Source organism: Sinocyclocheilus anshuiensis, unplaced genomic scaffold (assembly GCF_001515605.1).
Source record: "Sinocyclocheilus anshuiensis isolate Anshui unplaced genomic scaffold, SAMN03320099.WGS_v1.1 scaffold670, whole genome shotgun sequence".
Classification (NCBI taxonomy): Eukaryota; Metazoa; Chordata; class Actinopteri; order Cypriniformes; family Cyprinidae; genus Sinocyclocheilus; species Sinocyclocheilus anshuiensis.
In genome coordinates, this window is record NW_015546062.1 from 1,256,023 (window position 1) to 1,271,005 (window position 14,983).

The following is a 14,983-nucleotide window of genomic DNA, read 5'->3' on the forward strand; positions in this document are numbered from 1 at the left end:
ATGCCGTGTTTCTGGTGAGGTGTGTTTGAATGATGCGCCGCGCGTTCCTTCACGAGTTCACGCACGGAGTGGATTGGGAAAATTATCTGGATAATATTTTCAGCGATTAACAACATAAATTCTGCTCTGGATCACACAAACCTACTGTAATCTGCCAGAGAGGACTGCCGGTGCAACGCATCATTATTTGGATGACTTTTTGGTACTGCTTTTGACATTTTTGCAATAAATAAATGATTGTAATTGTATTTATCTGTCTGTCATGTTTTTCTTATACTGTACAGAAATGTTTCGATTTATAGGTAGGAGTGGGATTAGCGACTATACAAATATTTTAATGCTATATTGTTACAAAAATGGTTATTGTCCTGCATATTTCGGTCAATTGCATTTTATATCCTTTTATATTCGCTATAAAATGGGTAGGTTAAGGTTTGGGGGTAGGTTAAGGGGTCTAAAAATCTAAATCGCTTAATGATAAAAATGCATTGATACGAATATCTTAATGATATAAAAGATACATAAATAGTTTTTAGCTAAAAATACGTAGCGATTTGTACGTTTTAAACGTTGAAATACGTCTAAATTGTACGTTTTAGCATTAATAAAAACGTACAAAAGTGTACGTTTTGTGCTTGTAAATGTTACGTATTAATACCTACGTATAAACATGAGACCAGGCTGCATCTACTGGTATACACTCTTAAAAATAAAGGTGCTTCACAATGCCATCGAAGAACCTTTTTGTCTAAATGGTTCCATAAAGAACCTTTAACATCTGAAGAACCTTTCTGTGTCACAAAAGGTTCTTTGTGGCAAAAGAAGGTTCTTCAGATTATAAAAAGGTAAGAAAGAGATGGTTCTTTAAAGAACCTTTGACTGAATTGTTCTTTGTGGAACCAAAAATGGTTCTTCTATGGCATCGCTGTGAAGAACCTTTTGAAGCACCTTTATTTTTAAGAGTGTAATGTACTTCTGACTGCTAGACAGATCAAACTCTGGCAGCTGTGATTGCCCGAAATTTGCCATAAAAAAAAATGTTATATCAACATTTTAGGTTATTTTAATGAAAAGCCATCAAATGTGAATTGTCACACAGAGAATTCTGGGAATTACATTTTTCACTGTAAATTGTAAGATGACTTGTTGATGTTTTTTACCAGTATTTTAGGTACAGTATTTTATGAACTACACCAATAGATTTTTAACTGTATAAAGAAACTTAACATTAACTAATTAACAGGTTTCTACCATATTTTACTGTTTTAAATTATGATATTTTTACAGTGTTTAGCAGTGCAAGTCATTGTTTGCAGTCCCAGTGCATTTGTATGTTGTGTTGCTTATCCAGATGTGAGTGTGACTACAAGATAGCAGAGATTAAAAAGGAAAAACAAAGACATAACCAGGGGCACAGCATGTTCCTTATGCAGCAGTCCCGCAGGCAAGCAAATGGAATTTGGAAACAGATCTCAACATGTCTTCCTTAAGATTCAAAGCAGCAGGGAAAAAAAGAGAGAAAGAGGGGTTAGAGAACAGGTCCTTTGATCCGGAGACAATCAAAGCTGAGAAATATGGATCTGATCTTGAACAGTTCTGTGCAAAAGCAAAAGCTTGAAGGAAAGAATTTATCAGAAAAGGGTGAGATTTATCATAAGGGTAAAAGAAAAAGGTTTTAGATTTTTGTTTTTTTTTTCCCCAAAAAGGTTGATGTACAGCAAATGTCTTAATAATTCAAACTTAAATAACCTGTGTATGTGAGTTGTTTGCACATGTACACTTTTATCCAACAGAAAGGTTTTGTTGTTGTTTTGTTTCTTTGCTTTTCTTCTTCTTTTTATTTTTTTATTTTTTTTAATTAATAAAGTTTTAATCTGTGATTAATTTAGCTTGACTGAAGGCTTGTACACAGCAATGACATTATTTTAGTTTTAAACATTCCCTTTGGATATAGTTTAGGTATGTTAATTTAAGAGATTTTTACCTTTTGTCTTTAGAGTGTTATGAGTAAAACTGTAAACTGTCGTTTTTACTGTATTTTACCTGTGTTAACACACACACACACACATTGAGTTTTTATGGTCAGGTTTTATGGGGGCTTTATCCATATATTTGGAGAGTGGGGTGGGGTGGGGGGGTTTATTCAGACATAGTGATTTTATACTGTACAAACTATCCCCTGCCTGACCTTAAACCTACACCTAAATACAACCCCCACAGAATGCTTTCTGCATTTTTATATTTTCAAAAAACATACGACTCATAAGCTGTTTTCTTCATTGGGAGCAAAAATCAAGGTCAAACATTTCACGTTTTATTATCCTTGTGGAGACATTTGGGTTTTTCCTGGACCACACACTCACGCGCGCGCACACACACACACCTATTTCCAAAAGAACTTCAAATAAATTAGAGGGTCACAAAGTGTAGTTTTATTTGCACCTGATTGATTAGAATTCTACTAGAGAAGAGCCTTTTTTTTTTTTTTTTTAAATCCAAGATAAGCAGACCTTCCCTTGAATTCCAGAACTGAGAAATGGTTTAAATCTCAGGTTACTGGAGAAGGAAAGGTGTGACCAGTATATGGGTCTTGCCCACACAAGTCTTATTGAAAATGCTGGAGATGACAGAGAGATGCGTGACAGTAAGCTGAAGTTAGAAATAGGGGGAATAAGGGGTGTATAGAAGTGAAAGTTTACTGCGGAATTGGATCAGTCTTGTCTAAACATACAAAATCTGGAAATACGAGACTAGGTTAAATGCTAACTGTTTTTTTGCAAGGGCATATGTATGTATGTGTTGTTCCTGACTCTTATTACAGGCCTACATTAATAGTTGCGTTGTATAAAGTGGGTGCATGTTTCAGCCTGCCTGATCCCTTAACCAGTTATTAAGAGAAAAATTCAGATTATAGCCAGAAATACACTGCAAAACAGGTACAATACTTATGCTACTGTGCCAGTGCATTGCTTGTCTGTTTATATGTATTGTCATTATATTGTAATTTATTTTGTAAGATACATTACTGTCTGTCTGTCTGTTTATATATCAAAACAAACCAGTAAAATAAAAATATCAAAAATTATATCTGGTGTCTGAATAATTTTTGGTTTGACTGTGTATATAGTTTTGAAAATTATATACAGGTGCATCTCAATAAATTAGAATGTCGTGGAAAATTCATTTATTTCAGTAATTCAACTCAAATTGTGAAACTCGTGTATTAAATAAATTCAGTGCACACAGACTGAAGTAGTTTAAGTCTTTGGTTCTTTTAATTGTGATGATTTTGGCTCACATTTAACAAAAACCCACCAATTCACTATCTCAATTGCTAAATCCAAGAAAACAATCTTACGACCCCAAACATATATGTTGGGGATGCATGTATTTGTGTGGGATTATTAAAATGACTGTGGTGGGAACAGAAATATTTTCATAAGTACTTTGCCATACTCTTGACAAGAATCAAATGACAAATAAGTAGTGTAGTAGGACGCACATTTATTGAAAACAAATTCAAATACAACAGTGCACAAACGTAAAGTAAACAAGGATTTATATGTGAATTTGTGGCTAACAAAGCTCATCTTTGCATATATTCTGATTTAGTTCAGCAGCTGAAGGCACTTTTTATTGTTTATTTTGAACGGTGCCATGTTGGCCCCACTAACTAGAAAAAAACCCTTAGATAACTGCCAAAAAAGGCAAGTTGATTGATCTTAAAATTTCTCTACAGTATGCTAACGAAAGACACTGAAATTATATCCTTAGACACTGGGTTAATACTAAGAAAGTAAACATGGTGAGTACATGGCATTCTTTTGTCCAATAATGGACTGTGCTAGTCCAGTCGAGTCCAGTTCTTAACCACTTATCAAACTCTCACAGAATGAAAAAGCACATTTCAGTAACACAAAACCTCCCTTCTTGTTTCTGTTTGGTGTTAACACTAGATAAGTGTGGAGCTCTTAAGCTTGAGTGGGAAGAGCTGCTGAGGCCTCCTTGATCTTGTCCATAACGATCTGCAGCTTCTCACGGATCTTCTCTGAGTAAGGGGTGAGGAGGCTGGTCAGCTCATCCACGCGGCCCTCTAGGGATGTGCGCAGGTTCTCGGCGGTCTGCTCCAGCTTCTCCTTCAGAGCTCCAGCCTGGACATCCAGCTGCTCGCTGACCTCCTGCGCCTGGGACTTCATCAGCTCGCTAAGGGCACCCAATTTCTGGCTGGCACCATCCTGGGCCTGGCGGACGTAGGGCTCGAAACGGTCCTTCACGGCTTCAGCGTTTTGGGAAGCACGAGACTGCAGCTCACCCAGGTAGGTTGTCACGGTGCTGAAGAAATGAAAGAGAAACTTATTCATATATTCAAAAATTGTTTTATTAGTTAGCTTGCTTCTAAGCCACCTGAGAGAGCATCCAGACTTACTTGCGGATCTCCTCGGTGTCCTTGTTCAGGCGTTTCTTCAGTTTGCGGGTGTAGGTGTTCACACGGTTCTTCACGTCATCGGCGTTCTGCTCCATCATGGTCTTCAGCTCTTGCAGGTACTGAGTGGTGCGTTCCTTAGCGTCGGTCATGTCAGTTTTCAGTTTGCCAGTCAAGAGCTGGAGATCTTTGTTGAGCTGACCAGCAGCGTCAGAGCCATATGGAGTCAGCTGGGTTTGAAGATTGTCACTGTATGTGCTCAGCTCAGCCATGGTGTCACTAATCAGGGTGCTGCAAAAACAAAGCTGGTGAGGAACGGTGTTTCAGAAGCACGTATGCTATTTGATAATGTGAGAAGATGAGTATGATGGTGCTGTAGATAGATATTAAGAGGAATTTACTCAAGCTCTCTGCTGAGCTGGGAGCCCTTGATGTTCTGGACCACACCGTCTGCATGTGTGTTGAGTTCGGACACATGCTCCCAGAAGCGGTCCACCATCTCCTCCCATCTGGGCTGAGGGGCATCAGCCTGGAACAGGCTACGAGCCTGGCAGCCTACAAGGGGTGTGAAGAGATTGTGAACTCTATGCCACATTAGTTTATTCACAAATGAGCGAGCTGGATAATTTCCAGTGCCCTTTATTAATTATGTAATGTAATGGTTGATAAAACTGCATTACAAGCATAATATTGTGCATTGATATTCCAAACAGACAGAAAAACTAAACCATGGGTGAATGGAGATTTTTTTCTTCTTCATACCAGTAAAAACAGTCAGAGCAAAGATCACCACAAGAGACCTCATTTTGATGGGCAGACAAGTACACCTGAGGAAAGATTCAAACAGGAGAAATCAATATGTCTTAAGCACTGGCAAGAAAATATAAACAGAAGCTTTTTCCCCCAAACTTTGGAAATGGGAACCCCTAAACTTATGAATTCACAGGTATTAAAATGGTTCAATCTAAATATAAAAGACCCGTCCTAAAATGCAAAAATAAACAGCAACTGAATATACAAGTATGCATGCAGTAGGCTACTTTCTACATTAATACGCGTTTAAATACTCAGTGACCGTTAACTGGAAGTTTAGTCGGTAATAGTTTTAGAGACAAACTGGTTCTCCTGCATATAAACCGTTCAGTAATAAGTTTACGACTACTCTGTGAGTGAGGAGCAAGTGTTTCTTACCTGAGACGTGTAATTTTCTCCGTGTAGAGGGAGTGTGGATGTCAGGTCTTTTATATAGTCCCGGGACTCACCCGCTGCATTCACAATCGCTGCCACGTGATTTCTCCTTTGTTCAGGGCTCGCGCATCATCCCACGCGTCACTGACCGCAGCAAGTGTGCGAAGTCTGCATCTTTCCGCACCAGCTGGAGATAAATTGCGCAATTTATATTATTTCCTTAAGGGCACATCGCCTTTCATATTGTGCTAAGGAATTGATGATGTGTGTTCTGGCTATGAGATTACAGCAAGTTTGCGTCCCTTATTTTATATAATGAATTATAGGCCACTCTCTTTAATTCCAAACACATATTTTAATAATATTGTAGGCTATATGCAATATATTCATGCTTTCTTTTAATGACAAGCATTCTGTTTAAATTAAAGCGCGTATCTAACAATAGTATCGTTTATAATTAGCCTATTTTATGTAGTTTGCGCGAATTAAAATCGAAGCCGTTCTTCTCAGACGGACGACTTAAAAAGTCAAACAATTGTGTGCCTGTAAAACAAATCCCTCGTGATTAAAGAGACAATTGAGTCTAAAGGTGACACGAACATTAATGCAGGCGCCAACATAGTTGTTTGTACGTTTTACTGGAATGGCCTGGATTAACATGGATGACCCTATTAGCATTTAAATAGACACCTATTGGTCATACTATTGCTCATTTCACATATTTGGATTAGCATTTACATGAGCAATGGTAATAGTGGTGGTAACAACAACAACAACAACAGTAGGCTATACGTTTTTTATTATAGCATATAAAATGTTGTTCCCCTTACGGAACAATATGGGAATATACTGCAAAATATAATGCGATATATTACATAATACATTTCCATATATTGGAACTAGTGCTTATATTTTTCAATATACAGCAATATATGCATTGACAGTATATGACGTATATATTGATACATACAAATATATTTAGAAATGAAGACTTATTTATTTACTTATTTAAGCATTTATTGCTTATATATTGCACATATATGCTCCCATATAAATGTGAATGTATGTACATATATACACACATTGAGTTAAAGCAGATCTCTATTTCCCAGCATACTTTGCTTCTGACTGTTAAAGGAGAGTAAACGTATAATTAAGTGGTATGTCGTGTTTTTGCTCAATATTAATATTGGGGGAGATCTTTTAGTTTTTAATGTTGTATTATTTTGAAATTTAAAAGGGTTTCTGGTATGTGTAAATTTGTGGGGTTGGTTACCATTGTGCAGAAGAGTAGAGCCTGTGGTTAGGAAGACGACTGGCCAAACACTTTCAAATTACATGTTACTTTGTTTATAAGTATTGTTATGCACTTTTCAACACAATGATAGTCTATTCACTAAGTGCGGTAGTATGAGCTGGAGTGTGTATACTATTTTAAACTAGCTATATTTTAAAATATAATATGTGTACATCATAAATGATTAAGAAATATATATTTCCATATATGTGTATATACTGCATGATTAAATATATGTTCAATATATTTTTACACATGTGCCATATCTTATCACATGTACATCTATATACTATAAAGTGTATTACTGAATATAAAATGACATGTATTGTGATATATAAGTAAATATATTGTCACATATTTTTCAATATATGAAAACGGCAATTCCTTATGTATTATTCAATATATTGTAATATATTTACACAATATACTACTCTGTATAATTTCTAATATACCGTTATGTCATTTAATATATTGATCATTCATATATTAGGAAATATATTTTCTTTGCATAAGGATCCCCTATAATATCTAGTATATTTCTTGTCATTTTGTTTAGTAAGCTCAGTTATGACGTAACAAGTAGTAATTTCACGAATTTCAAACTACTGCTGATTGCAGCCTGTTTGATCACAATGCCCTTCCACGTCTATATGGCCTAGAGTTTATCTTAAAAGATAAGACATTCTTTGGTATTCCCTATAAAGAGTTAACATAATGAATGCAGCCTTATATTTCCTTCACAGTTCCTGAACTCACAACACATCCCAACAAGATTGTGTTCTTTTCTAAACTAATCTTTATTTCCGGTTGAAAAGCTTAGGGTAGCCTAATTATGTTTTTTTCCTGTGACAACGTAAGAAAAGCCTTATCACCCACAATTTGATTCCACCTATTCAGTGATCTTTAGCCTCTTGTCCCAACTTGTCCCTTTTTCCTGGCTCAGCTTTGTCTGTTTCACCCCTGCAGCTGGTGAAAACAAACATGGCTTTAGTATACACAGGGCCCAGTATGATCACTGCTCATGCAGACATCCACTGTAGTTTCATATACTCATCTGTACATTTTCCAATTGAACGTTGATCCGTAAAAATCTACTTTTTACTTTGATACAAAATTCAATTTGTGAAGAAACAGATATTAAGAATGTACAATTTCTACATGGAGAACAATACTCAAATATAAAACTAAGCAATTTTCACTTGAAAATTGCTATTGAATTCAAGATTATATTTTGAAGCAGAAAAACTGAAATTCTTTTTTACAGCATATGGTAAGCTTATGGTAGCTTTTTTTGGTATTTTGACACTTGTTGTTGTTTATGTGTCCTGATGAATTGAGGTTGTTGAACTTCATTTGTAAGTCACTTCAGAATAAGGGATCTGGCAAATTAATTATTGTGAGCAATGAAGTTTATTCTGTGACGCAATGAGTTGCACCAAGGTTACCACTGGCACTGAGGTAATGTCTGGTTGTCTTTAAAATGCTGATGCATTATATAAGTCAGAAACTTCCCATTTCCAATGGTTGTGTCTTGAAATGGAGAGTATAAGGCACAATCTGAATACCACAAACTATGATGACTGACAGTGCTACAAGAAAGATACATTTTAACTGACTACTTGAATAGAAAAAAGAAAAACAAATAGAGGGAAGACTAAGAAAGAGTTGACTATTATGGACTGTTATTTTTCAGCCCTTCCCAAGCTTTTGTATTATGCTCCTAATGGATTAGTTAGATGAAAACATTGCAAACAGAGCTTCCTCTGTAATTCCTTTTTCTGTTTTTGATAACTCTGCTTTCATAAAGGGAAGATCAGTGCCAAGTGACAGACAAAACATTTTTCATGGGTTTACAATTAGGAGGTGGTGAATTATTTTTTTTTTAATAAATGTTTTCCATGAAATATTAGACATGCGGTTTCACCAAAGTGAGTATTTAATTATTTTGTTGCATCTAATAATAATGAAATTGGAGAAAATGTGGTTTAAAACCGAAGACTATCCTGCTTATGAAAACAAACAAACAAAAATCAATTCAGCGTGATGATTTAATTATGAACTCATGAAAGGACTCGGTTGTTTATGACCCATGTGGTTTTTGGATAAATGTGTGAAAGGTGAACAGTAAGTAATGAACGCATGTAACCTCGGCCAACTCACCATTTAGCAGAATGGGGCTGCTAGATCCAGTGTACCGTGTGAGAGGGTCTATACGCTGCTCCCCCACAAGATACCATCTATTCTTCAGAGCAGCAACATCACAGCCACGACTCAAGCTGATATTCATGGACTGAATTTATCCAACACAAACACAACACAAGTGCTGATGAACCCTAGTGACTCTGACTCTTTGTTTTTCTCCTTTCTTGCTTTGTGGTCTGTGATTCAGTCCTCAGATGTGTCAGTTAGGAAGATTGTCTACATTAGTCATCGTTTCCAACAGTGGGGCATTCCAGGTCAAAGGCCTCTCAGCTGCTTTATGTCAGAGAAATCCGTCATCTGCATCTTAATCAGTTTCTTGACTCCCCGTCTCTGTGCAAAAAGTTATTTTGTGCTGCTAAAGTCCAAATAATCAGGCCCACTTGCAGAAAGCTCAGCAGAACTGGAACACCCAACATTCATAAACTTCTACAAATCCTAAATTCTTTGCAAGCTTTTTAAATTAAAGGTATTTAGCCTATCTGATGTTGCTTTTAGTTACCAGTAAAATGCAATACTCTCAGTTAGTTTAACATAGTTTAACTTGTTCAAACTGCAGTCAATGCAAAATAAATCTGCAGAGTTAATCATAGCCTTCAGAATCAGCTAATGACCCACAGCACCATACAAAGAGTACAAGCAAATACCTTACATCAACAGACTTTGAGTAAAATTGCTATGAAAAATCCAGTTGCAAAGTAAACTTAAATGTAAACGTAACCCAACAGCAATGCACATTTTCTGGTTTTAGTGGTGCACTCATCAGATGTTCAGGCTGGGAGACCAGCTAGAGCAGCTATAAACCAGCTTAGGCTGGTTGCAGCTGTTTTCCTGGAGTGTAGTGTCGTAGTGTACGCTTGGAAAAGGCAGGATTAGCTTCTTTGTGTGAGGTGGATGATGAAGGTTGTTTTTTGTTCTGATGGGAGTGTGTGGGAGACTCTTGGAAATGGGATCAACAGGTACTTTTAGAAACCTGCAAGAACAACTCCCGACATGTTGCCGCTGGCATTTATGTGGGATTTTTATGCGTTGATCATGCTGTGGGTGTTTATGAATGTTCTGGAGGCACGCATGTGTCTCAATGCAACCATTAAGAAGGAACTGGCAATCAGTCAATAAAAAATTGCATGAGCTGTAAAACCGGTAACACTTTAAGAACAAGTTACATGAATAATCATGTACTAATACCGGAATTAAGACGTGAGCTAATGGTGAACCAGTCAAAAGCTATCCTTAACTCATGTCAACTCATAAGTCTTAGAAATGTTCCACAAATGTTATTTGTAGGTTTTAACTCTTAATTTTTAATTTAACTGTGTTTACGTCGCAGTAGGTTGAGTTTGACAGGAAAGAAAATAACACAAACCGATTGGGCCAAACCGATTGGGATAATTTATTAATGTATTTAGTATTTTCTACATTTGATACGGAGGATCAGTGAAAACAATGACAAACTAATCCTGTGCCATCCAGTAATGTTTTTGATGAAGCTCCAGATGTCAGTAGTTTAAATTATTACAATAATAAATTGTTTTCATTTATTTTAAAGTCAAAATATGTATCGTTCCTTCTTTTAGAAACTGTCTGACATAGTTAACCCCTAAATGTTAATTAGTGCATTAACTATCAAACATGTAGTTAAGGCTGCGTTATTCATGCTTGAATCCATATGACTCCAGTCATAGTTAAAGATAGCTCTTGACTGGTTAGCTCATGTCTTCACTTCTCATAAGTTTCATGTAGTGACTTGAAATGATAGTAGGCTTCCACTAGGTGGCATGTGTGGTGCATACAACTAGTGCAGGAGCTGTAACGGATTGGAGCTGAGTGAAAACCCAGGGTACATAGTACATGGTAGTGCCTTTCTACTTATAATAATAACTCAATATAATAATTTGGTGTCTGACTAAGTGTCCAGATCATGTTTTATAAATAGGCCATAATTCCTAGTTAAGCCACTATGGCTAATTTCAGATGGCCTTTATCAAAAAAGCCTTTATTGCCCAGAATTCAAAATAAAACATTTATTGTGGGAAAAAAAAAACGTTTCACTTACTAGTTTTGAAAGATATTATTACCTGACTGTATCATGCATAAATAATTAATTTATGTCCCATCCTTGACACAATGCTCATTAATTTTATAGATAATTCTAATGATTGTTTATTATTATGAGAACAAGGATACTAACAACTATTACTACTAATACTGTTCACATGTTTTTCATTTCATATTTTATTATTGTTTGTATTCAACCATTTTATTCAAAACGGGCAGTGAAGACATGTATAATGTTACAGAGAAAATGTATTTCAAATAAACTATCAGTTCTATTCAACTTTTTATTCATCAAAATTTTAGACACACAACTGTTTTCAACATTGATAATAATAAGAAATGTTTCTTGAGCAACAATTAGAGTATGACAATGATTTCTGTAAAATCATGTGAACCTGAAGGCTGGAATAATGGCTAATTAAGCTTTGCCATCACATGAATAAACAGAGCTGGGTAGTAACTGATTACATATAATCTGGATTACGTAATCAGATTCCAAAAATTAAGTACTTGTAATTAGATTAAATTACATTTGAAAATACTCATAATATACTCAGCCTACAGTTCCTTTTTTATGGATCACATGATAACATATTATTTATACAATATCAATAAATTATTCAAAATGTATTGATTCTTCCTAATTCCTCTTTTTCATCTATTAAATGTTCCTTTCTAAAATAGCATACCGCTTATACATTGAGAAAGTCTTCCAGTTTTGTGAACATTCACACAAAGTCTAGTTAGGTGACTACAGCATTTAACCACTGGATTTACAAAAAAATCACTTCAGGTCTAAGAGTTTCAACATTGCATCAACTACTGATGAACACAATTTATATTTAAATGATCACTCTGTAGGATATTTAACCATGTATTTCTGTGTCTTTGGAAGGCTTTTGTCTTTCAAACCCATTAAAATGCACAAATTCACAAACTTTTTTTGTCATCTGATCCTCTTTCACCTAATATATTCACTTGAAGTAAATATTTTTTTTTTAAGTATCACATTTGCATGTTTATGGTTCTCTGACATTGGTTATGGTCACACGACATGCAGGTTAACAAATAAAATATTTAATTTTCTTACTATTTTTTTTATTGACTTTAAAATGATTTATTTTGACTTGACATTTTTATGATTTAATTAATTATTAGCTTTTCATTAAATTCATAAACCACCTGCAGGTCCTTCACAAACCCCAGTTTAGGAAACCATGATGTAATATAATGTTTAATGCGCTTCATGTTGTTGATAACAACAAATTGAATATATTTTCTTAATCTTTGTATTTTTTATATCAATATGGTACAACATATGGTATCCTATTTAAATCAATGTGAAAAACTAGATAGGTCAAAATTAATCTAAAAGTAATCTAATAGTAGTCGGATTATATTACCTAAAATGTTTAATGCAATTTATTACGTTACTAACAAAAACATTTTGTCATGTAATTTGTAATCAGTAACGGAGTACAATTTGTAAGTAATCTACCCAGCTTTGGGAATAAATTATATTTTAAAATACATTAAAATAGAAGACAATTATTATCAATTGTAATAATATTTCACAGTACTACTGTTTTTACTGTATTTTGGATCAAATAGCAGCAGCTTTGGTGAGTATAACAGACTTATTAAAAAAAAATCTTACCAATCTCAAACTTTTAAACATTGTATATATCCAAATCTCATAAGAACTTCAGAAGTTTATCATTGTCTTTAGGAAGTAATATTTAACTAATGAAATACTGTATTTTTTGTCATGAAGTGTTTTGTTGTTTTGTATGTAGAACTAAGTAAAATCATTTGGAATTCATGCAAAATTTACCATATCTGTACAGAGGGAGGCTATCGGCATCAAAGATTAAACATATACCTATTCTAATGGCATTTCACATTTGTATATTTGAACTTCAACCACCCAACCAGGAAAGAAACATTTTAGACTTATTTCCTTTGACAAAATATTTATTTAGTTTAAATTAAAATGTTTCAAACATTACATAAAAATCATTGTGTAAATGTAGCTGTCCGTGATTGGACCTTTGTGTTATGTTACTTTGCTGTGAATAAATACTTCCATCAGGTCACTGTAAGGTCAGCAGCAGTTGTTAGTGTTAACCATAGACAGTGAAGAACATACTTTCACATTGAACTGAATCTAGTAATCTAGTATCTAGTATTACATTAGCAGCAGTTGGCAAAAGTCTGTTGGTAGCATCTAATTTCGCTTGACGAAGGACTCGTACAGGGAGGTGAGCTGGGCCTGCAGGTCCTGTGCATAGGGGTCCAGCTTTTCCTTCAGGTCTTCAGCGTAGGGTGTGAGACTCTGCTGGACCATCTGGGCTCTCTCTCTAATCTGGGCCTGGAGGTCCTCAGCCAGAGGGGTCACGGTCTTCTGGAACTCCTGCAGATGTTGATCCACTTTCTCCTTGATTTCAGCAGTGTAGGGCTCCAGCTGAGCCTGCAGCTCCTTCACGCTCTGCTCCAGGTTTCCTCTCAGCTCCTCAATTATCACTAAAGATTCCTGAATTCAATACTGACTGATAACTCTTGGACAATAAACTGTACAACTACATTCCAATATAAATATTTTTAGATAAAAAGACTATTTAGTAAATTCTCTAAGTAAAAGAATTGTCTTCAGTGTGATAGAAATAAAGAAATGATAGTCTGTCCTAAAGTGTTTCTGTAGACTCATAATCATGGGAGTGTTTTAAATAATAACAGGGGATTCAAGACCAAGCCGATCTCCTTTTAACTTTTATTATTAAGACATTTTGAATACTGCCCTTTATGAAATTGTCGATCTGAGGTACTTGATCTATGAAACCAGACAATGATTTTGAACCTTTAAACTAATAACAGTAACAAATGAAACCAGACTTTGTTCACTTCCTGATAAGATTTGACACATCACTCAAAGAGATATGTGTTTTTGATCCTAGATGAATCTATGAGCGCTATAAATTCACTCTAAGAAGTCTGATATATCCTACCCTTATATCTTAAAAGTTTGCAGTAGGTCTTTTCAGATTCTTTTTTTAACTAACCTGTCCAGTGTTAAAAATGGACCTCAAGTGATTCTTAAAAGGAATTATCATCACAGTCAGGGATCATGCATGCAACACTCAGTCCAGGTTACACATGTCTGCTAAACCCCTAGAGATAAGGGCAGCTGCTTGACCTAGAACCAAACTACTGCTGCTGATGGATGTCTGACCTTCATAACATTTTTTAAAAATGCTTTTATTAAGGAACTTACATTTTTTTAGGTAAAAGGGAGCACAAATGTAGTGATACACTTCATTTTCATGGTGAAGTTAACGTTTGTCATTTTGACAAGAATTTGAGTTGATTTTAAGTGAAGGATCATTCCTTTTTTGACTAAATAAAAGACCTTATATCAGTCTGATGTGGAACAGAATAAGGAGTTGATTTCAGAAATTGTGTTTGTTTACTAAAACAAATATTATAAATAAAGTTCACTAAAACAAATATGATAAGTAAAGTAAGCCATAATACTTGTAAACTCAGAAGACAAAAATTCTATATAGATATAGACTATAAGTTGAATATGTTTAATTTACCATTGACACTGACTCTAACAGTAAAAATGTTGTATGTTTTTCCATTATTAATTAGTTTTCACCAATGATTTGCTGAGATGCGCAAATCAGCAGTTCATCTTCTAAACCAATGGTTCTCAGTCTTTTTTGGGACAGCACCAAAAAAGGTGACCTAGGCCTATAACCAAATAACTGGACAGTTGAAAAAAAAAATAAAAAATAAAAATATATATATATATATAT

The 14,983-nt window shown here is 35.0% G+C and overlaps 2 protein-coding genes across 2 annotated transcripts in view; both read right to left on the bottom strand.

The window, feature by feature from the left end:
- Nucleotides 1-3,484: 3,484 nt before the first annotated feature.
- On the bottom strand, nucleotides 3,485-5,645 carry apoeb (apolipoprotein Eb). The gene is made up of 5 exons (XM_016500830.1): nucleotides 5,615-5,645; nucleotides 5,186-5,250; nucleotides 4,825-4,978; nucleotides 4,427-4,714; nucleotides 3,485-4,332 (listed from the first exon to the last, which is right to left on the bottom strand). Exons 2-5 carry the CDS (start codon nucleotides 5,226-5,228, stop codon nucleotides 3,972-3,974), a joined length of 846 nt encoding a protein of 281 aa, XP_016356316.1. The 5' UTR covers nucleotides 5,229-5,250; nucleotides 5,615-5,645; the 3' UTR covers nucleotides 3,485-3,971.
- Nucleotides 5,646-13,159: 7,514 nt separating this feature from the next.
- Nucleotides 13,160-14,983, bottom strand: part of LOC107699537 (apolipoprotein A-I-like) — a 15,432-nt gene continuing 13,608 nt past the window's right edge. Inside the window, exon 5 of the mRNA XM_016500831.1 lies at nucleotides 13,160-13,662. Coding sequence (XP_016356317.1) covers nucleotides 13,393-13,662 — 270 coding nt within the window. The 3' untranslated portion in view covers nucleotides 13,160-13,392. The remainder of the gene's footprint in view (nucleotides 13,663-14,983) is intronic.

What these genes read in the sequence shown, in the direction of transcription:
- apoeb (XM_016500830.1), bottom strand. Translation starts at nt 5,228, where the DNA reads ATGAGGTCTCTTGTGGTGATCTTTGCTCTGACTGTTTTTACTG. An exon ending in TGCTCTGACTGTTTTTACTG is followed by an intron (nt 4,979 to 5,185) that starts GTATGAAGAAGA and finishes CACCCCTTGTAG; the next exon opens with GCTGCCAGGCTCGTAGCCTG. An exon ending in GACACCGAGGAGATCCGCAA is followed by an intron (nt 4,333 to 4,426) that starts GTAAGTCTGGAT and finishes TCATTTCTTCAG; the next exon opens with CACCGTGACAACCTACCTGG.